Here is a 21,478-nt window from a genome sequence, read left to right as displayed (position 1 = left end):
GGGTGGGCACAGGCCTGGAATCCCCTCGCTTACCATGGGCCCATTCCTCAGATTTCAGTGCAATGTCCCTTCCTTTGGGGGACCTCTGTGACACTCAGAATTGCAGCCCTGGGATACACTCTCCACATGCGGTGGCCTTGTTCTTTCGAAAGTAGTTGCATATTTCACCGAGAGAGAAGTTTAGTGTTTAGCTCATGGAATGGAAGCTAAGCCCCTGGTGGGGATGTAACGAGCCTTCACTCTGTGTCTGCAGTGCCCAGCACGTGACTGGCACACAGCAGGTGCTCATTAGATACTCTGAATAAAGTAGAGGGACTGTCTAGATGTCAGGAGGAAAGGGGGTTTCACCAGCTGGCAAAGAGTAAAATGTCATTGGTGACTGTGGCCTTTCTTGACCACAAGTCGTGTAAATCTTTGCAGAGGACAACGATGTTTCCAGGCCAGCTGCTGGAAGACGGGGAGCTAGAGGCTGAGGGTGTGCGGTGTGGGGTTTGATCACGCAGAGGCAGCCTCCGACGGCGTTCCTTGTGTGGACCCATCGGATGCTTTCTACTTCCACTTAGAATGCAGGTTGTTTGTGGATAGGGTCTGGTCTGTGGTTTTCCCATTTGTCTTTGACTGAGTGTGGGGTGCTGAGCTAAACAGTGATGAATGGCTGGTCCCTGCTCCCTGGAAGGATGCATCTGGAGGAGGAATAGCTGGACAGACAGACAGACACACACACACGCACACGATAGTAGTGTAAGTGAGGACAGGTACCTTTATATTCTGATGAGCATGTGGGGTCCCACAGAGCTTAGTGAGTGGGGAGCAAGCAGGCCAGTCCCCTGAGGTCTCAGGGATGGAGACCCTGAGGTGCCAGCTGACAGTGACAACCTCCCTTCCCACCTGGGAGAAAGGCACCATCCTTGAAAACGGCTGAGAAAGCCAAGCAATTGCTTTGTGTCCTGCCTTTGATTTTGATAAAAGTGTCGCCTTTTTTCCCTCTTATTGTTACCTCCCGTTTGATTGCCGCTCAGGAGTGTTTTATACAAAATGCGATTCTCCATCAGCTTTGCAGAGGGAGAGCACAGCACACTCTCTCAGCTCACAGGCATTATCAAGTTCACAGCGCTCTGTCTAGGGCATCCTTTGCATTTTGCTTAGAGGGTTTGAAAATCTTCCTTCTTCCCCTTGGAGGAAAGGGCCGAGTGACAACCAGAGCATTTGTTCCTCCTTGGCTGTGACATTGTGAATCAGGGACCAGGCTGCCCCAGCCCAGTGCTCTGCTGCTCACCTTCTGGAGAGCGTGGATGCTGCTTAGCAATTTGAAACTTTCATGGGTTGGTGAAGCCGTGAATTTACCTTCTGATTCCTCCTCTGCTGTCACCCTTCTTGGGAGAATGGAAAATGATAGCCTTCTCAATCCACTCCCAGAAAAATGCTACCTTCTGGCTTATCTTAAATGTATATCAACTCAAAAGAGTCATTGGTCCTGGGCAGATGTGGCGCACAGCTGCTGTTCACGTGCAGCTGCCTGTCCGATAGGCGCCTCCTGCACAGAATTGTATCCCAGGTGATAGACACAGGTAACTCCCGGGTACCAGGCACCTTTTTCCTAGTTCCTTTCTCTTTCTTTCTCATACGCCCACATATCTTAACACGTTGAATTGAGAATTAAAAGTTGCTCATTCATTGAAATATGTTTCGTGAAATCTTCTTTTAAAAATGTACGAGATAAAACGTGACTCATGCAGCCGTTGTTTTTCTAGGTTTGTGGGTAACGTTGAAACTACTTCCTGGAGATATCCATCAAATTAGAAAAGAGTTTCCTCATTTAGTGGATAGGACCACAGCAGTGGCTCGGAAAACGGGATTTCCAGAGATAATCATGCCTGGTAAGAGCTAATTTCTTCAGTGCTTCTGAGCGTAGCGTGGCTGGAGCCGGCGTCTGGGGAGTTTATGCAGCCGGTCATGAAGAACGACGTGTGGACAGTGACTTGCAGGAGCCCTGGTGGGCGGAGGGTTGAGTGTGTGGGAGGTGATATGTAGACCCCAGTGTGGTTATGGATCATTCCTGCTGGCAGGGGCTGTGGCCGGAGTGAGAGCTGACCACTGGGTTCAGGCTGAGGGGAGGCGGTTTCTCTTGGTTATGATAACCTGGGAAGGCTGGTGGGGAGCCACTCCTGGCAATGCCATAATAGGAACAAGAGGGTGAGACAAGCATTGGCCAGGAGCTGAGCCCTGAGGACTTAAGGTGGGTTCTGTCAGCAGCTGGGGTCGATGTCAGCATGACCCTGAGCAAACCCTCGACTGTCCCATACTCCGCTGTTGCCCTTAATCAGGATGCCTGGTGGTTGTCTTTTGCCCCAGTGGTTAGTTAACATTCCCTGTTCACTGGCTGGAAGGACTGAGTGCCTTTGGTTGGGTAATTCTTACTAATGTGATAAAGTCCGGCAGGGGACCATTTTGAGAGTTGTGCGGAATTCACTTTTAGGCTCCACTGGATGGGTTGATTATGATGGTTGGTTCACTCTAGGACCAACGCAACTCCTTTATGATGACAACATGGGTTCACAATGATGCTCCTTGTGTGTATCCCTTATGATCCTGTAACAGCATTTGAATCATCCAGAACATGTTCAAAGTTAAGGGAGCACAATTTAGGTAAACATCCCCGGTTAGGTTCCAGGCTTTGAATAATGGCCCTGTGGTAGGTCGTGGGTTAAATATCTGTTCACCACAGTGGTGCACAGCCTCGAATCCCATCCTTTGGCCCCATAAGTGAGAATGCTGGACCTGGAGTCCAGTGGCTTCCTTTGAGTCTCACCTCTGGGCCTCCCTGGCTGTGTGGCCTTGTGCAAGTTACCTGCCCTCTCTTAGCTGTGGTTTCCTCATGTGCAGGATGAGAATAATAATAATTCCTACCTATAGGGCTGGTTGGAGTTAGAATGTTTTAGGATATAAGTATCAGAAAGCACAAGGCCAACTCAAATGGCCAAACCCTGAGGATGTTTATCAGCTCCCGCAACTAAGGAGAAGAGGCAGAGTGAGCTTCTGAGTCATCCTGGACCACTGGCTCTGGCTGTCCCACGCTCCCTCTGTTGAGGTGTCTCCTTTGCATATTGACTTCATCCTCTGGGACAGGCCCTGCTGCTATCATCTTCTTCCCAAACTCCAGTGTCCTGAAGAAGATGGCATGCTTTCTACCCAGTGTTTCCAAACAAGGAGCCTGAGCATCATCCCGACCGGACTGCTCAGGTCCCCTCTGGACCCTGAAGAGCGAGAGGCTGGGGTGGTGGAATATGCACATTGGCCCCCTGGACCTCTGGGTGGGTCAGCTCCTCTCAACTGCAAGGATTGTGTGAGGGAAATGTGGACACCCTTCACATCTGGATAGACATCTGATCAGAGGAAAGATGGAGGACCAGAGGGCAAATATTTACATCTGGGACTTGCTTAGTTCATATTATTTATCATACTAGCCCAATAATGGATTTTAAGCTTATTAAACCGATAATAGGATTGCATGTTAAGGTTAATCTCTGATATTTACATAATACTTTTCAGTTTCCAAATAACATTCAGTCATCTGATTTGATCCTCATGGAATGAATCTTGGGAAGCCTGTTAATATTTATTCTTTATATTTGTGGGATACTTTTTGGTTTGCAGAGAATGCTCCATTAGTAATCTAGCTTGATCCAATAAACGGATCTTGGAAACCTGCAAATTGGTGTTGAACTAATTCCCTCAAGATTAAGCTACAGCCTGAAGTCACATGGCTAATGAGCAGAGGAAGTGGGGCCAAAACACCCTGTGTTTGGCGATTCCCCGCAGCCTCCTCTTCCAGGGCTCTGCTGTATATTCACAGGGAGAGGTGTCCACTCAGTGCGCACGCTGTCACAGTTATTACTTTTTTATTTTAAGGCAGTTTAGGGACATGTTCTTTCTGCTCCCTCTGTCTTTCAGGGCTGATGTGGATCATTGTGTAATCTGTCTGGTAAATCGATAGGAAAGACATCTCAAATTGGTTAGACTGAATCATAGCGGCTTACCTGTGAAGGAGGAATGTGGCCTTCAGCACGTTATGAAACTATGGGATATCTACAGCTTGTATGATTCAAGTCTGTATGCAGCAAATTAATTTAGGCTTCTTAGTGGATGTGTTTGCATTTAGATTTGAAATGCAAATTTATAGATTAGGAGGATGTCATTGACATCAGGCATTTATCTTGAGTGGCCTGAGGATGTCCTCATGTTCATCGGAAAACCTGGGAAATTTCTAGCTCACACTGGGTCGTGTTTCCCTCATAATTGATAGACTTAAAAAGTATGTCTAAACTTCTAAAATCATCTTATAATAGGTTCATGGGGAAGCCATACACAGTTGACCGTTGTTCTGGTGGGTTCTTTGTGCTAAGTCAGAGGCGAGGGATCCGGTTGTGAGATTCTACCCTGAGTGAGTCACCCAAGTTCTGTGTGGCTGTCATCACTGACAGGCTGTGGGCACCATGTCTTACCCTTGGGGGAGAGATGGCATGGAGCATTTTCACTCAGACCCCTGGCCTTTAGCCCGTGTCATCCCATCTTTCCCATCTTGTTACGTGCATCTTACAGAGACCTGCGTCTCCTTTGCTCAGTGGGAGAGTCTGCTGTGTCGCCCTGGTCGCTGGCTATTCTTCCTTCTCCTGATCCGTTGGAGATCCCGAGTCCTTCTGAAGGGTCCTGGTGGGGAATCAGAGTTCTTACCTGAGCTGGGAAGGTGGCGGGAAGCTGGGAGGAGGTGAAAGAAGGGCTCTCTGAGTCCACCCACGTCTACTTCCAGTTCCCTCCTCCTCCAAATGACAGCCCTGTACTGCGAAGAGGCAGTTGCTCAGGGCCTCTTGAGAGTGCCCCTCTGTGGGGTTTACCTGCTGTAAATGGGGTCTTACTTCTGGGATGGCTCCAAGGTATGGATCTCCGGGCCAGCAGGAAAGTGAGACCATGGGGTTTAACCACATCCCTGCCCTGGCACGTGTTGGTTATCTGGCTGATGAGGCCTTCCTGAAGCTATTGCAGCCCTTTTTGATTATGGCTTTTGTGCTCTGATAGAATTTCCGGGCTGAGAGACCATACTGACTACTCTGGCTTGTCGACGAGGTTGTTTAGCGGTGGGTGGCCCTGGAGGTTGACTTGTCTGTCACACAGCTAGTTAGTGGCAGACCCTGGACCAACAGCCTTGCCTCCTGCCCCTGCGCTCCATCCTTCCCAGCTTCCCTCGTGGTCAGGGTCAGTGATTGCAGCTGCGCTTCCTCTCCCAGCAGCTACGGTGGCTGTGCTAGCAACCCACTGGGATTATTATAGTAATGACATTTAAATGAAAGCTTAATTTAATAGTTGGGTACATTAAAAGCAGAATAGAGCAGTAAAAAATGCAAAAGAAAAAAACAAGAAAGCAAGGGGCTTTTTTTCTTAAGGGATCTTATTCTTTGCCCAGAGCGGGCCGTTTGCTGCTCTTGACAGACCTGTTCCTTGGGGTCCCCGTGGGAGAGCCGGTGGGTCAGGCGTGGGAGGTTGGCCGCACAGACAGCAGAGGAGCAGTCACTGGGTGGTGAGGCTTCCTCTAAATCACGTTGCTAATGAAGCTTGCGGAGTTTTCCCACTTGGACCATTAGCGAGGCTTTCATATGTTCTCAGTAGGAAGAAGCGTCTTGAGCTCATTTGTTGTGTGTGTGTGATTTTTTTTTTTTTTTTGGCACAATTTAAGGCCCATCTCACTTTAAAATGCACAGGTCTGTGTTGTTCTCTTTCTGTTCCCTGTGGTCTCCATTTGGGATCCTGACAGAGCCTGCCAGGCAGAGGGAAGACCGTTTGGAAGGTTTTTCTCTTGACCTCTCTCTTGCTTCTCTCCTGATCCTAGGCATCAACTCAGGACGTTGGATGGTGGTTCCGATTCTTAATCAGCTTTTTGTTCAACTCTTTAGAAGGAGGCCAGCGTTGCCAGCTACATGCTTGCTGTGCTGGTTGATGTTGTGATACTTTTTGTCTACCAAGACTCAGATGATCACGGCCAGGGGTCCAACAAAGGATACTGATGTGGGTTGCAATGTGCTGTGGACACTCCAGAGGGAATGGGTCATTGCAAACCCCTTGACAGCATTTGACCCGCCCACAGAGGTATAGGAACTCCTGCCCAGTTGAAGAACCAAGTAGATAATTAGGGGCCTTGAAATTTTTCCTCTTTCTTGCAAGTCTTATGAGGATGATGAAAATTACTTTTGTCACGCCTTTAAACACTGAGACTATTTTGTAGAAAATATTTCATAATCCTGTAATACAGTATTTATAATATGCTGCTAGGAGAGGTAGTGAGTTAGACAGTTTTGCAGAATTCACGGTAACACTATGAATAATCGATTGGTTTTAAAGGTATAATTTTTCCCCCAGGTGATGTTCGAAATGATATCTACGTAACATTAGTTCAAGGAGATTTTGATAAAGGAAGCAAAACGACAGCGAAGAATGTTGAGGTTACGGTGTCTGTTTATGATGAAGATGGAAAACGATTGGAGGTATTTCTTGTTGCAAAGTTTAATGTGTAGTGTTTAAGTTTGACTTTTCAAATATTCACCTTAGTTCTGCTACAGAATGTGAAAGACATAGGTGGGGCTGCATCATCCCGTTTCTAGAGATGAGCATTTGCTCTTGCTTCCCTTCCTCTAGCTTGCCTTCGAGGGCTTGGTGTCCATCCACTGGGTCCTGGCAGCAGGCCTGTGTCAGGCGGTCCCTGGGGTCCTGACCACCTTCTTTGCCTATCACTGTCATGGCATCCCGCTGGCCATGGCGTCTTGCTGGCATAAACTCAAGGCTCAAGGGTTACCAATCACACTATAAGTTCAGACCCCATTGTTACCACCATCTGAGAGATGAGGAAACTGAGGCCCAGAGAAACCAATAGACTTGCTCAGGGTCAGAGAGCTAGTGAGAAGTGAACTCGGGTTTGAATCCAGGCATCGGACCTTGTGCTCTTCTGGGTGGTGGTGGTTACGGAGACCTACTCCTCCACGGTCACAACAGTCTGCAGGACTCGGTGTCCTGGGAAGTGCTCAGAGGCTCTGGCGTCCTCTGATGACCGGAGGCTAAGCCGGAGCAGGTGTATTTGCCAGCTACCTCTCGGGACTGTGACTGGAGGCCTGGGCTCTCCTGGGCCCACGTGGCTGAGAGCAGTGCCCTAGGTATGCCCCTGAGGCTCCACTGTGCCAGGAGGTGGGTGGCATCCTTTCTTTCAGGTGGCCCATGTCCAGTGTCACTGCCAGGCAGTGCTGCCTTGCCACTTGTGCTTTACCAGTATTGCTCCCACTGGAGTCAAGTGGTCAGTGTTTACAGCTGGAGGAACAGAAGGGAGTGTTGCCATCTCCTAAAGTTTGGTCTGTACCCCGTTATTCTGGACCTACTGAGTGAATCATGCAACTTCCTGTAGACCCTAATGCTGGAGTTATTAAGGGTGACAGTATGAAGGATGGAGGACAGTGGCATCCCCATATCACATAGCCATCAAGATCTGAAATGTCTGAGTGCAGGGTTTGATGCTGGCTACTGGCTTCAGATGGGTCTGTCCTTCCAGTTTGGGGAGTGTATTCCATTTGTGATGCGGTCTGTTGGCATTTCTGGAGCGCTCTCCCTCCTTCTTGTAGCGCATCTCCTGGGGGCGGGAGGTGGGGAGATGTATGCAGTGTCGAGCTCTGTGAGGTCTGATGTGAACTCTTTATGCCTTCCCTTAAAGCATGTGATCTTCCCGGGTGCTGGTGATGAAGCAATCTCGGAGTACAAGTCCGTGATTTACTACCAAGTAAAACAGCCGCGCTGGTTTGAGACCGTTAAGGTATCATTTACATGGTCATTTTATCCCATGGGGTTGATTATGAAATGCTCATGTGTATCCCAAGGAAGTCCCCACCTCTCACCCAACCCAGGGGCTGCTCGCTGACGGGCACCCTGCGTTGGCGGAGCAGCTCTTTCAACAAAGTCATTCAAGGTTGCTAGGGAACCACGCTGGCATTTCTTGGAATACATTTACTCTCATCTCCTTTTGGACATAAAAATAGGACTTTCATGGAGACAAATGACAGAGTACTTTAAAGATAGCTATTGTCTTTCTCTTCTCGGGTCTGTTTCATGTGTGGCTTACTGTCTTTACACCAAGTGGAAAAAAATAGAGATGACAACGTATGGAGGCTATCACTGGGGAGATGGATCCTGTTCCCATGGCACTGATGCTCTGCAATTCGTAATGCAGCGTGCCAGCATCCCCATGGCAGCCCAGTGTGGTAAACTCCAGCCCACTCGCCAAGGGCTTGAATATTTGAAAACCAAGCCAGGGGTTGGCTCTGGATACAGATGTTAGATATGAGAATGAGGGGCAATCTTCGCTTAAAGGCAGCATGTATTGGGTCTTTTTTCTTTTACCTAAGTCACAACAAGAAAGCTTTCTTCCTGCAGCTGAGGGCAGGTCCCCAAAGCTGCAGAGGGAATATAGACACCTCCAAAAAGGGCTAAAAGTGAAAACGGCAACTTTTAAAAATAGAGCCTTAACAGTGAGGATCAGAATGTTTAAAAAAACCTCAGCTGTCTCTCAGAGTCGGCTTGGCATCCTTTACAGTATTATCTTGTTTAAATTTTCAAAAGGCATTTGCCTCTGGGAAAATCATAGAGGGGATTAGGTATCAATATTTTCACCACTGCAGTGTAGAGATGTGTGCAGACTGTATGGGATCTCTCCAGCTGAATAAACCTTGAATGCAGGAAGATGTTGGCACAGGTGCTCACACTTCCTTTTTCCATTCCGAAGGTGGCCATTCCCATTGAGGACGTTAACCGCACTCACCTTCGGTTTACCTTCCGCCATAGATCGTCGCAGGACTGTGAGTAATTAAACACTTCATTATCCCATGTTGTTTTCAAGGGAAGACAAGGGGAAAGCTCAATAGGCCCCATTGTGCTGGATTGTTCTAGAACTTGGTTATAATAACACAATGAGGTCTTGACATTTGAGCTTGTTGCCCACGCTAGTCTGTTCCTGGGAAATGTCATTGACTCTTTTCATTGAGCCGATCACAGGGAATCTTAATTTTCTTCTAGAATTTTTCCGATGAGGTGCTGCCACTTCCCATTCTTTTGGTTTTCTCTCTCCATTTTGACTTGGAATACTATTCTGTCCATCACTGAGATACATCAGAGTTCAAATTTGGCTCTTAATACTCTTTGCATTGGAATTGAAAACGTTGAGACACTTTGTCTTTGCTGTGGTCCCTCATGTCTGGAGTAGGCAGAGCTGTTCTCGTAGGAGACGTTTGTTCACCTTTGACCGTGATGCCAAGACTTTGGGAGGAAAGGAATGGTGTTTGAATCACTCACCTTGAGAAAGAATTTGCTATCAGTGACTGAAGTTTGTCTCACCATGTTTGTTGGTTAATTGTTTACTAAGGATGTAGCCTGTGTTAGACTCTTAAGTAAGATATCAGAAAAGGAAGATGTGCCCCCTGCCCTTTGTGGTCTGTATCCAGTTGGCAGCGGGCTAAGATTTGGGAGCAAAAGTGACAGTGAGAATTGGCTATGGTTGTGTGTGCTGCGCCATCGAGGGAAAGGGTGGTCTTTGTGGCTGTGTTTGCCACCAATGACCCTATGGGGCCAGGGCCACATGGATGGGGCTCCTTTATCCTGGCTCTTTGTGGCCTCACAGATGCTTCAGCTTGGGCCTCAGCATCCCCATTGTCACATGAGGATAAGAATGCCCTGGGGATGTCTCAAAGACTAAGGGAGATGGAGGCTGCCGACCCCTTGGCACAATGCCTGACATAGAGTAGGGGCTCTGTAGAAGCCACTGATACTGTGATAACGTGTCTGTCCTTTTTACTGTTTCTGAGGGCCTGCTAGACCCAGGCCCTTGCTGAAGGGTGGGGCCTGCCAGGGAAGGGGGTGCAGTGGAGAAGCCTGGGAGAGTGAACACATGAGCAAAGGTTTGATGCTGGGGGTATGTAGACCCGTGTGGGGCCAGTGAGAAGCCTAGACCCACTGTTATTCAGAGGTGTGGGGAGGCATGGTGGCACACGAGAGCTGCAGGGTGTGTAGAGAGCGTGGATACCAGCCTGAAGGTGTACATGTGGTGGGGTGAGGCTGGGAGGTCGTTGGACCAAGGGCTCTAGAAGAGCGTGGCATCCATCGTGGTGGGGTGGCTGTGTTGAGGTTAGAGGGAGTGGGTAGAAGTGAGCTGGGGCATCGTTCCACCCCTCATCCTGTCCCAGTGTTTAAGCAGGCTCTAGAGGTCCAGCAAAAAAGAGGTCGAGGTTCAAGTTGAATGGTGGGAGAAGCAGGGTCCTGAAGGCTGGGCAGCTTGGAAAGTAGTGCCCACCATTGCGAACTTGCCTTAGGGCCAGGTCCAGGCCACTAGGCAGCGGGCCAGGATCTGCTATTCGTGCATGGCACTCTCTGATAGTCAAAGCTTCTGGATAAGAACGACTATTAATAAATGTTAACTAGCATTCACTATGTCTTACTGTGCTCCCGGCACAAGTATTTTACTGTATTATTTGGATTTGTCTTCACAACAATCCCCTGTGATACCAATATCGTCATCATCACTACCCCTATTACAGATAAGGGAACTCAGGCTCAGAGACCTCAGGGCACAAAGTCACCCAATTAGTGGAAGAGGTCTGGTCCAAACCCCAGTCCATGTGCCTGAGCACCACACTCATGCCTTTGGGGAGTGGCAAGGCCACTCCATCACCTGTTCTTTGTTTAGCCACTGCTGTATACACAACTCACGGAGAGGGATCCCCCGCAGAATTTAGGTTTGAGTTGAGGTGTGAGGTCAGCTTGCAAGAACCAAGTAGAGAACAGCAGCCTGGGAGTATCGTGGAATTAGGCAGACGTATGGGGTGAGCAGAGTGGGGTGCATGAATGAGGGACGCTCTGGGGGCGGGTGTGTCCTCAGCCAACGCGTAGAGGGAGTGGTGGGCCCTGTGCCCTGCAGGAGTGAAATAGCAGCGGGGGCAGTAGACCAGAGCACGGCCCAGTGGCCTGCAGGCAAGAAGGTGGGGAGCCCGGGGTGCGCAAAGACGGAGTTCTCAAATCCACAGAGGACTTGTCTCAAAGGCACGCTCCCCCTGTATAACATGCTCATTCTCTCGAATTAATAAATTACACTAGGGCAGAGGGATATCTTCTGTAGCATTTTAATTTTCAAAATCCTTGTTTTTCTTGTCAGTTTTAAGTACTCATTATAGACAAGATGCTATCACCCATCATACGCGACACATTTGCGTAATTAATGAAGTCTCCCTGGCCATGGCTTGTGGGGTTTTGGAAACGTGTTGAGCATCAGAAGTGTGATGCTGATGAAATTCCCAGCTGTCTGCCGCTGGAATGATGGTGGCCATGCAGCCTCTCCTGTGGCCGCTCTGCAGATACTTTGGGTCAGAAACAGGTAGAAAGAACTGAAGCCACATTGGGCACTCCTGCCCCCACCCCAGCTAAACGTGAGCTGCTTTCCCCTTAAAGTGGAGGTGAGCAAAGAGAACAAGTGGTGGGATTTCTCACGCTGGGATCTGTCCTTAGGGCTGGAAAGTTTGGTGCTGACATGACTAACACACTCCAGCAACTTGTTAGCAATTCCAGAGGCATCAGCTCATGCTTTACATGGATGCGAGCAGACGTGCAGCTCCCGGGTCCAGCCCGCCAGGAGCTGAGTTCCCCTTGTTTGTAGGGGGCCTCATTGGGTGGGGCAGCGCTGCCTCCTCTGGCCCCTGACGTTTTGTAAATTTGTTGGGTATCTTGTAATGACTGCTAATGAACTTGTAACAAATGCAGTCCATTCTCTTGTGTGAAGACGTGGAATGCTAATTAAAGGTGCACATTTGTATCTTGTGCCGATTAATAGTGGCAACGGGGAAGCCGTCCGCTGACAGGTGTGGTCACCTTCCAACCCATGGCTGCTTTCACCAAGACAGGTTTTTATTTTTTTCATGTCAGCCCAAACTTAGAAGGATCTGTTCTTTCTCACCAGAACATTAAGATATTTTGCATTTTCTAGTGCCCTTTTACAAAGCTATTTTTTCAAGTCCTAGGGTACATACTTTTTACTTTTCTCCTTTCCTTTAGTTTTGGTTGATGGATCATTCATTCATCCATCTAATTAGCCAGCGGTTAGTGAGGACCCTCCATGTGCCAGACACTGCTGGACACCAGGAGGTCAAAGGTTAGTGAGACCTGTTATCTCAGGCAGTGGCATCTTAGGGTAAATGTTTTGAGTCCCTGACTCAAGGTGTGTGGCTGTGTGCTCCTTCCCTCTTTGACCTGTGTCCTTTCATCTCTAAAAAGAGAATGTGGGATATATAATTTTAAGGATATTTTCTGGCTATGAAACCCAATGTTTCCATGCTATACTCAGATCGCATCTTGAGAAATTCTTGGGGAATCCATTTCCTCGGTCCAGGCTCCTTATCCGTCCCCACCTGATCTGGCCCCTGCCTACCTTGGAGTCCTCACCACCCAGTCCTCACCAGCCACACTGGCTTCTGTCCCCAAACGAGCCACGCCCGGTCCCACTCTAGGGCCTCTGCCTTTGATCCTCTCTTTCCCTGGAGGGTTTGCATCTTGGCTCTTAGGTCATCCATCTATTCAGAGAGACTTTTTCCAGCCATCTAACTGGATCATCCCTGCTCCTGCCCTCACTCTTTAGCAAATCAGCATTTTTGTTTTCTTTATTATCTGAAAGAACTTGTTTGTTGTTGGCATCTCCCCAACTAGAGCAAATATTTATGAATAGTAATATACACCAGGCACTGTTTCATGCACTGGGAAAGTAGCAGTGAGAAAATACACAGTCTGTTGTATTCCAAAGTCCAGTGGATGAAACTAAGAATAAACAACAACAAATTCTCACACACACACGTACACACCCACACACCCTGCGCCCCTGGTAATCTGGTAGTCATAAGGGCTGTTGTCTTAGTCCCCTCAGGCAGCCATAATGAAATACCATAGGCTGGGTGGCTTAAATCACAGAAATTTCTTTCTCACAGGTCTGGAGGCTGGCATTGTGAGATCAGGGTGCCAGTAGAGGTGGGTTCTGGTGAGGGCTCTCTTCTTGGTTGCAGATGCCACCTTCTCACTTGAACTCACATGGAGGGGGAGACCTTTGGAGTCTCCTCCTCTTCTTAGAAGGGCACCAGTTCTGTGGGGTCAGAGCTCCACCCTTAGGACCTCCTTTGACCTTAAGTACCTCCTTACGGGCTTTATTTCCAAGGCAGTCACATGGAGGTAGGGCTTCAATATAAGGATTTTGGGGGACACAGTTCAGCCATAGCATCTATGATGAAAGGTAAGTTAGGTGAGGGGAAAGAGGATGACCAGGTTACTGATTCACTGTTTTAGATAGGCTGGTCACTTCAGAGCAGGTGGTACTTCAGCAGAAACTTGAATCAAGGAGGGAATGAGTCTCATGCAAATATCTGGGCGGAGAACTTTCTTCCCAAAGAGAACGAAATTTCACATTCAGGTCTTTAGTCCACCTGTAATTTACATTAGTGGATGGTATGAGGTAGGAATCTATCTATTTCGTTTTTCCATAATGATAGCCAATTTTCTTAGTGAACGTTATGCCTCTTCATTGCGACAGCTTTATGTTTCCAGATCCTGTCCCTTCGCATTGTTCTGTGTGTCCCTGTGTTAAACCACACTGTCTTCTTTATTCTCACTTTAGAGTTAATTACTCATGGTTTCTAGTATTGCCGGCTTTCTGCCCTGTCCTTCTTTAAAATCGTCCGCTGCTCTTGGCCTTTTACTCTAGAATGAGTTTTCAAGTTCCAGGAGGAAACTCTTTCATGAGATTTTGATTGGAATTGCTTTGAATTTACAGATTAATTTGAGCACAACTATTCCTTTATTATAGGAGTCTTCCTACTGGTGAACACTGTTCATTTCTCCATTTATTTATGTTGATGTTAACATCTGTCAATAAAATTTCGTAATTTTTCCATAAAGGGAACTTCATAGCATTTTATGATATTAGTTTGTCATGACAGCACTTGATGATTATTGATTTCTATTGCAGCTAAGGATAAATCTGAGAAGATATTTGCACTAGCTTTTGTAAAGCTGATGAGATATGATGGGACCACTCTCAGAGATGGAGAGCACGATCTTATCGTCTATAAGGTAGAGTGTTTTATTGGTGCAATATCACTGATATTGACTGTTTCAGTCCTTTCTGGGCCTCCTAACCTGAGCTGACATTTCCCATCTTTGTGAGAAAGCTGCTATCTAGTGACACTTAATTATGCAAAAGAACCTTTCAGATGACCAGCCCTTTTGCTGGTCCTCATGAATGAAAATGATATACAATAACACATTAAGTGCTTTATAAAAAAATGCTCTGTTAACATTAATCTACAGGAATAGGGGAATCATTAAAATAAACAGTTTAGCAAATTATAAAGAACAAATATCGTGATTCTTAAAGGATTAAGGATAAGAAAGGATCGAAAAGAATTGCATGTGGCTGATTGTGAATTGTGTTCAACATACTGCATCTTTAAACTACAGGCTGAAGCGAAGAAGCTGGAAGATGCTGCAACCTACTTGAGCCTGCCCTCCACGAAGGCAGAGTTAGAAGAGAAAGGCCACTCGGCGACGGGCAAGAGCATGCAGAGTCTCGGTAGCTGCACCATCAGCAAAGACTCCTTCCAGATCTCCACTCTCGTCTGCTCCACCAAGCTTACCCAGAATGGTGAGTTTGGAGTGGACACCTTTTCACCCCAGGACTTGTTCTCCCTGAGACTGCATCCTTTTTGCTGCCCCTGTTGGGTAGAGGAGGCATCTCTAGGTGCATGAAGACTGCCTCTGGGGCACTCAGGGTGTCCCTCTGCAATGGCCTGTGTGGATGTCAATGGACTAGGAAAGTGGGGGTGGCATCCTTCATACTTCAGAATTCACACTCCAGTGTTGATCTAAGGATTGACCATAAAGAGAAAGCAATGGGTTTACTCTGAAGAAGGCTTTTTGGTCAAAGGAAAGTAGCATGGTTTAAGGGAAAGTCCACGGCATTTGGAATCAGATCAAAGATCTGGGGTTGAGCCCTAGACCTGGGCTAACCTGGGAATGACCTTGAACTAGCACCTCTGATCCTGTCTGGACCTCCTTTTCCTTGTCCGTGCACGTGGTTCTAATGCCTGCCTCAGTGGGCTTTGTGAGGGTTACAGAACTGTGGGATGCAAGGCCCCCACTCTCTTTGTGTCTTCATCTTTCCTAGCTACTGATTGAGATAATTACGAGTTTTTTTGTTTTTTTGAGGAAGATTTGCCCTGAGCTAACATCTGCCGCCAATCCTCCTCTTTTTGCTGAGGAAGACTGGCCCTGAGGTAACATCCGTGCCCATCTTCCTCCACTTTCTATGTGGGACGCCTACCACAGCATGGCTTGCCAAGTCATGCCATGTCCGCACCCAGGATCTGAACCAGCAAACCCCTGGCTGCCAAAGGAGAACATGTGCACTTAACCGCTGAGCCACCAGGCCGGCCCCGATTTTTTTTTTTAAAAGTTGATTTTGATCATATTTCTAGTCCCCCTGGTGGTGACATAAGGCACCCCTTGCTGATGCATGCACAGCAAACTGCAGCCTAATGCGGCATCAGATGGTGCCCAGTGTTCCTGTGCTGGGTCCGCCAGGCTGCTCTGAGCTCTGTCACCACTGCTTGTGGCCTCCCCAGTGACACGGTGTCTGGCCCGGGTGCTTCTTACTCAGAGTGCACAGGCTGGATGCGGCCGGGTCTCCTCTGCACAAATCCTGCCTTTAAAATTGCATCTCCCACAAGTGCCAGGATCGCAGCTGTGCAGAGTGACTTGATGCACTCTTGAAACTCAGCTTGGAAATCCAATTTTTTCCTCTTAGCCACCTGATGCGGGTTTTGATTATTAATATCTGTTGCTAACATGAATTGCATCCCTGGGGCTTGTCCGTAAATCTTGGCAGTAGTCTCGCAGTTGCCCGAGGAGCAGTCATGTTTGGACTTTAACGGGATAAACACAGGACAGGAGTAATCCCATCGTGTGGCAGCCACTGCCTTGTAGTGGAAGGTGCACTGGGGGTTTGGGTGTGCAGGCCTTTTTCAGCCTTGCCACGCCTGCTGTCCTGGGCAGTGCACGCTGTGCCTCCTCCCTACTTGTGTCCTGAGTAAACGGTGCAAGGGAAGGCGTCAGTCAAACCCTTCAGGTATCATCACAGTTTGTCCGAAGCGTTATGAGTTCTCCTAGCTTGTGGGGCAATGATCTCCATGAGCAAATGAAAGCTGTTAGCTGGGGCTTTGGGTTCTGTGCGAGCGGAGGAGGGGTAGAGAATGCCCGGGGAGCTCTCAGATTTAGTGCCCAGGGGGCGTGTGGTCAGCAAGATGGGTGCTGGTTTGGGACTGGCTTATGGAAAGGGTGCCCCCTTAGGTCAGATATGGCCCTGGTCGTCCATTAGCCTGACGGCTACACTGTCCAAGTCTCATTAAACTCAGGGCAGGGGCAGCCTTTCTGGTGAGTCACCACCCCACCTGTGTGGCACTGTGCCTTTTCAGTGTGAGAACTGCCGTGTATTGCCATTTTCACTGTGTAGGAAGCCACTGTCTTAGGCACGGGTCATATTCCAAAAGCATGTTTGGAAGTTATTTGAAACTTGAACATATTTTCCCCGTCAAAACAATGTTCTGAATAGCAGTTAGGTTGTGAGGCTCACCCACAGATTCCTGGTTAACCCACGCATCCCTGGAGAAGAGGACTGTGAACTAGGAAATCCCCCAGGTATTACGTTAGAGAAATCTCCCAGGGGATGATGTCGATCCCTCCTTGGACCTCCAAGCTCCTTGAATCTCACCAGCCGCAGGGTAGTTCCCTCCCTGGAACTGAGGGAGTGAGCAAGCGCCCTGATGCACCCTGGCCTTGGCAGCAGCTGTTAACCGTTGCCGGGCAACAAGGAAATTCCAATGTGATGCTGTTCATCAAGAGTAGAGCGGGGGACGTCTTTTGGCTTTCATTTCATACCAGCCACCAATTCCTCTTCTCGGAATGATGGCATGTCGGGTCTGTGCGAGATGGAGCTGCCTCAGTGGGCATCTGAGCATCGAGTTCCGGATTCTCATTTGAGGAAGTCAATTTTCTAAAACCATGATTTGTTACTGTGAAGTTCCATTGCTTAGGCTGAATTATTCATTGAGGTTTGTATTAAACATCTCTGTTCTCAGCATTATGTTGGATGCTGTGGGGGAAATAAGAAGTGTAAGATGTGATTGCTCTCCTCAATTAGCTTACTGTATAATTAGAGAGAAGTCATGAAATGCAGTGTTATTGTGGGCCAACTTCGGTGGCTCCCAGAGAATGAGGACGTGGAGAGGGAGAGTTTGGTTTGACCTGGGTGGCTGGGGGTGCTGGGCAAGCTCTGTTTTCTTAAAACGTGCTGCCCCTTCCACTTCAAATTTGCCCAGTTGTAGCTTTTCCCAAATTTACAACACAGAGGTAAAGCTCAGCCTCCCTCACATGCAGAGTGCCATGAACTTTGCATGAGAGGGATCCAGATTATTAACTAGTCTCCATTATAAAAATACTAGTAAGTAGTGAAATCTGCCTTAACCCTGGAACTGAGAGCATGTCTGGGCAGCATGTAGCCTTTATCATTACTTCACTTTTGATTAGAAATTAAAAACATGTTGGACCAGCCCTGGTGGCCTAGTGGTTAGATTTGGCGTGCTCTGCTTTGGCGGGCCGGGTTTGGTTCCTGAGTTCGGACCAATACCACTTGTCTGTCAGTGGCCATGCTGTGGTGCCTCCCATAGAAAATAGAGGAAGATTGGCAGCAGGTGTTAGCTCAGGACAAATCTTCCTCAGCAAAAGAAAAGAAAAGAAAAGAAGTTAATACATGTTAACTTCCATGATGAATGGCTAAAATGTTCAATTCCTGATCATCCCTGTGATAGACTGCTGCCATTAGTCTTTATGCTGGGCATCGTGCGAAGTGCTTTCTCCAGGTCATACCATTTAGTTCTTGCACCAAGCCTGTGAGTTAGGCAACATCGTACCCATTGTTCAGATAGGAAAACTGAGGTGAATTTACTCGCCCAAGGTGGCATGGCCCACTGGTATTTGATCCTCCGCTGTACATATTCCATAGTACTTTAGACTGCTCTCCCCTTTTCATCCTCTCATTTTAGCCCTTTCCTTTGTCAGCTGTCCTTGGGGGTGAGGTGACATAGATGAGAACGTGTGTTGTGGTGCTCATCACGCATATGCCTTTGATGTGGTTTGGTCCTTAAATTACAGTTGATGTCTTGTGTTCCCTGAAATTCTAACGATTGCCAAAATTATATTTTTCTTTTCAGTATTAACTAGAGTTTTTCTTATGGAGCCAATTTCTGCAGCAGGAGTTCATTCTCGAAGAGCATGAACAGTAAATTAGATGTACTTTGCTAATTGTGTTTTTTCTCACGATGGGATATTAATATGACTTCAAGTGAAAGTCGACAAGGCGTGTGGTCTTTTTTAGGGAGGTTTGGGATGCTGTCTCCATGCCTTAAGGAACATCTTGCTGCCTTAAACAGCGTCGTTTCTGGACATCGTCTTCCACATTTAGTCTGGGAAAACCAATACAATCAGTCTGTGATTTTTCTGTTACAAAACAAGCAAACAGAAATTCACCCCTAAGGAACCAATGGCCATGGAGGGCCAGGCGGGGGTAGTCGCAGGCTCAGCACCGCAGGGGACCCAGGAGCCAGGCGTCCGGTCTCCTTCCTGTGCTGTCACCTTGCAGTTTCAGTACTCGAATCAGTGTTAGTTATTTTATCTTAAAAAAAAAAGTCTTGCTCTCAAACAGGAAAGACCCCTTCGTAGCAGATGCCAGGCCAGCACTTTGTGGGTGAGCTGCCTCCTTCCAGACCTGCTGCTGCTTGGAATCTGCCTTCTTGTGGGTTGGAGAGGCCAGTCCTTCTTTCTTAGGCTCCCAAATATATTTTTAAAGCTTCTAAAGGGAAATCATTTCATAGTAAATGTTGGTGGAAATAATGAATTCAGCCACACTAGGTGCCAGGTATGTCGCTAGAAAGTAAGGAAATATTTAGCTGGTGAATGTTTCCAAATAGGGTTGATTTTTCTCTTTAAAACATTATGTGGACAAGAACCTCATGTGGTACGTGAATAAGGGAGACGGAGCTCTTGCTCGCAGGAACTGATGGTGGTTTTCCGTTTGCAGTGGACCTGCTGGGGCTCTTGAAGTGGCGTTCCAACACCAACTTGCTGCAGCAGAACCTGAGGCAGCTGATGAAAGTGGACGGTGGCGAAGTGGTGAAGGTAACACAGAGCCCAGGGTTGGGCTGTTTTCTGTCCATATATTAATGGATGTAGGCACTGCCTCCAAAGGTAGTATGGGATTGTGGTTATGATCCCTTTAACAACTACTTTCTTTTGGGTATAGACATACACCTCTGAGTGGACAGAATCCCTCTTGGACTCTGGTCTTGGAGGGTGGTCTGGCCTCACTGTGAAGGAAATGGGCTTTGGAATCAACCCAGTCTTGGGTTCTGGTTCCTCTTCCAAATGGGTCCTCGCTGCACGACTGACAAAGTTGAGTAAGCTCTGTAAGCCTCACTGTCCCCTGTTGGAAAATGGAGACAACAATCATGCCGTCTTCAGAGGGTGGTGGAGGTTAAATGAGATATGAAAGCCTGTGTCTGACAGGTGGGAGGTGCTCAAGGAGTGTTGGGTCTGATTGTTATTATCATTGTCATTGCCATTCCTGTCACCATTACTATCCGCCCTGGCTTACCACTCCCCTAGAACTTCTGTAATTGATGGGGGGAGATAAGGGGTGTGTCACGAAGATCAGAGCTGAGATTGTTGTCTTGGCTGTTTTCCTCCCTTATGATCTTGGACTCATTTCTCAGTCTCACACATCGCAGGCTCTGGAGAAATGTTAGGTGCCCTCTCGAATCTTTATCTTTATTTATATGATAGGACAGACTAAGGTGATCTGAGATCCCTTTGAGTGTTCAAATTCTTTAATTCTTTATTGGGTAATGGTTGGTGGTTCTGATGTTCTCTTCAGTATTGGGCTCTCCTTACCTCTCATCTGCTCACATGACTTTTCCTTGTACATGAGGAAACGCATTTTCATTTTCAGAATGCTCCATTTTGGCTGGCGGACAGTAAGCCGGTCCCCACTTGTGATTTGTGAGTGAGGTCTCTACACCAGGTCTGTCTGTCGCTGCCTCAGTTCTTCACCCTCCATGAGAAGTGCTTGCAGAACGAGACCTCCTTATCTCTGTAAAAATTAATTACTTAAAGTGGCCTTAATTAAACAGCAATGTGGTTAACTCCAGTGTAAATTAATTTGGTTGCACCACTTTCCTAAGTTCATTGTATAGCCATTCAAACATGTCCTTGCTTATCTTCCAATTTTAATCATCTTTTCAGGTTTTTGTCTTTTACCTCTGGCTTGGACAATGTTAATTGCGTTTTAAACTTTCTTGGGTTCTCTAAATTCCCTGATTCAGATGGAAACTGGGTGAATGAGTTAGCATAACTTTAGAAGACATGCAGTTAATGAAATTCTGTCCCTTTTCATTTTTAAGTCCCTGTATCTTGTCAGGAATTAGTTGTATTTCTGTTGACCCCTTGTTGCACTTACCAGGGAAAATCTGGAACCATCTTTTCCTCTTCTTCTCCTCCATTACCCTTACCTAATCTATTATCAAATCCTGTTGTTCATCCCTGGACATGGTTTTCACAGCTTCCCTCTCCTTCCTGTGTACACAGTACCGCTCAGGCCTGGATGACCTGTCCATCCCTTACCTGGTTTATCTGATTTTATTCTTTCCCATTACCAGTGCATCCTGTACACCCTGTACGCCTAAAGAGGTGAATTGACATGTCTTAGGCCACAGGGCAGTGAATGGGAGTCAGCACTGGAGGGATTGCCAGCGTGGATGGGGCCACATTTCCCCTATTTAAGGACACTGATAGACTGAGTGTTTGTGCCATTTATTCAAAGCCTCCCTTCTGTATATTCATAACTGGTGGGAGAGAGATGACAGTGCTTGATAGATTGAGAAAAGTATCTCCTTATTTAGTAAAAGATACAGTCTCCCATTTTGGCGTAAACTGAAAACAGTGATTTTGTTCCTCCCGTAGGAAGTCTTAGTGAGAGGATGGGTGTTGAAAGAAGCCCTTTCATGGCCCGGTGTGAGGGACCTCCTTCAGCTCGTATTCCCGCACCACTGGGGCTCTACAGCCAGAGCAACAGGGCTGCAGCTCTCTGCTGTCTTGCTCGGCTCTCTGCTGTCATGCTTCTGTGCTACTGACGGTGCCATTTTCCCTGGATGGGGTGGGTAGACCTATTGCCGGGACTCTGCGTGAACCGTGATGGGCCAGGGCTGGGCACCTGGTGAGTCTGTTGGCAATAACATTGGGCTGTTAGCAGATAGTGTAAAGTTTT

The 21,478-nt window shown here is 47.5% G+C and overlaps 1 protein-coding gene across 2 annotated transcripts in view; it reads left to right on the top strand.

The window, feature by feature from the left end:
* The window catches only part of DOCK1 (dedicator of cytokinesis 1), a 503,869-nt gene that overhangs the window by 90,505 nt on the left and 391,886 nt on the right, over nucleotides 1-21,478 (top strand). For both annotated transcript variants that reach the window (XM_023637097.2, XM_023637090.2), the window contains exons 13-19: nucleotides 1,752-1,877; nucleotides 6,409-6,533; nucleotides 7,745-7,843; nucleotides 8,810-8,882; nucleotides 14,075-14,178; nucleotides 14,566-14,749; nucleotides 19,238-19,335. In XM_023637097.2, coding sequence (XP_023492865.1) covers nucleotides 1,752-1,877; nucleotides 6,409-6,533; nucleotides 7,745-7,843; nucleotides 8,810-8,882; nucleotides 14,075-14,178; nucleotides 14,566-14,749; nucleotides 19,238-19,335 — 809 coding nt within the window. The remainder of the gene's footprint in view (nucleotides 1-1,751; nucleotides 1,878-6,408; nucleotides 6,534-7,744; nucleotides 7,844-8,809; nucleotides 8,883-14,074; nucleotides 14,179-14,565; nucleotides 14,750-19,237; nucleotides 19,336-21,478) is intronic.

This window comes from Equus caballus, chromosome 1 (assembly GCF_041296265.1).
Source record: "Equus caballus isolate H_3958 breed thoroughbred chromosome 1, TB-T2T, whole genome shotgun sequence".
In the NCBI taxonomy this organism is placed as follows: Eukaryota; Metazoa; Chordata; class Mammalia; order Perissodactyla; family Equidae; genus Equus; species Equus caballus.
Note: the sequence above shows the minus strand (reverse complement) of the source record. Positions and strands in the feature narration are given on the sequence as shown.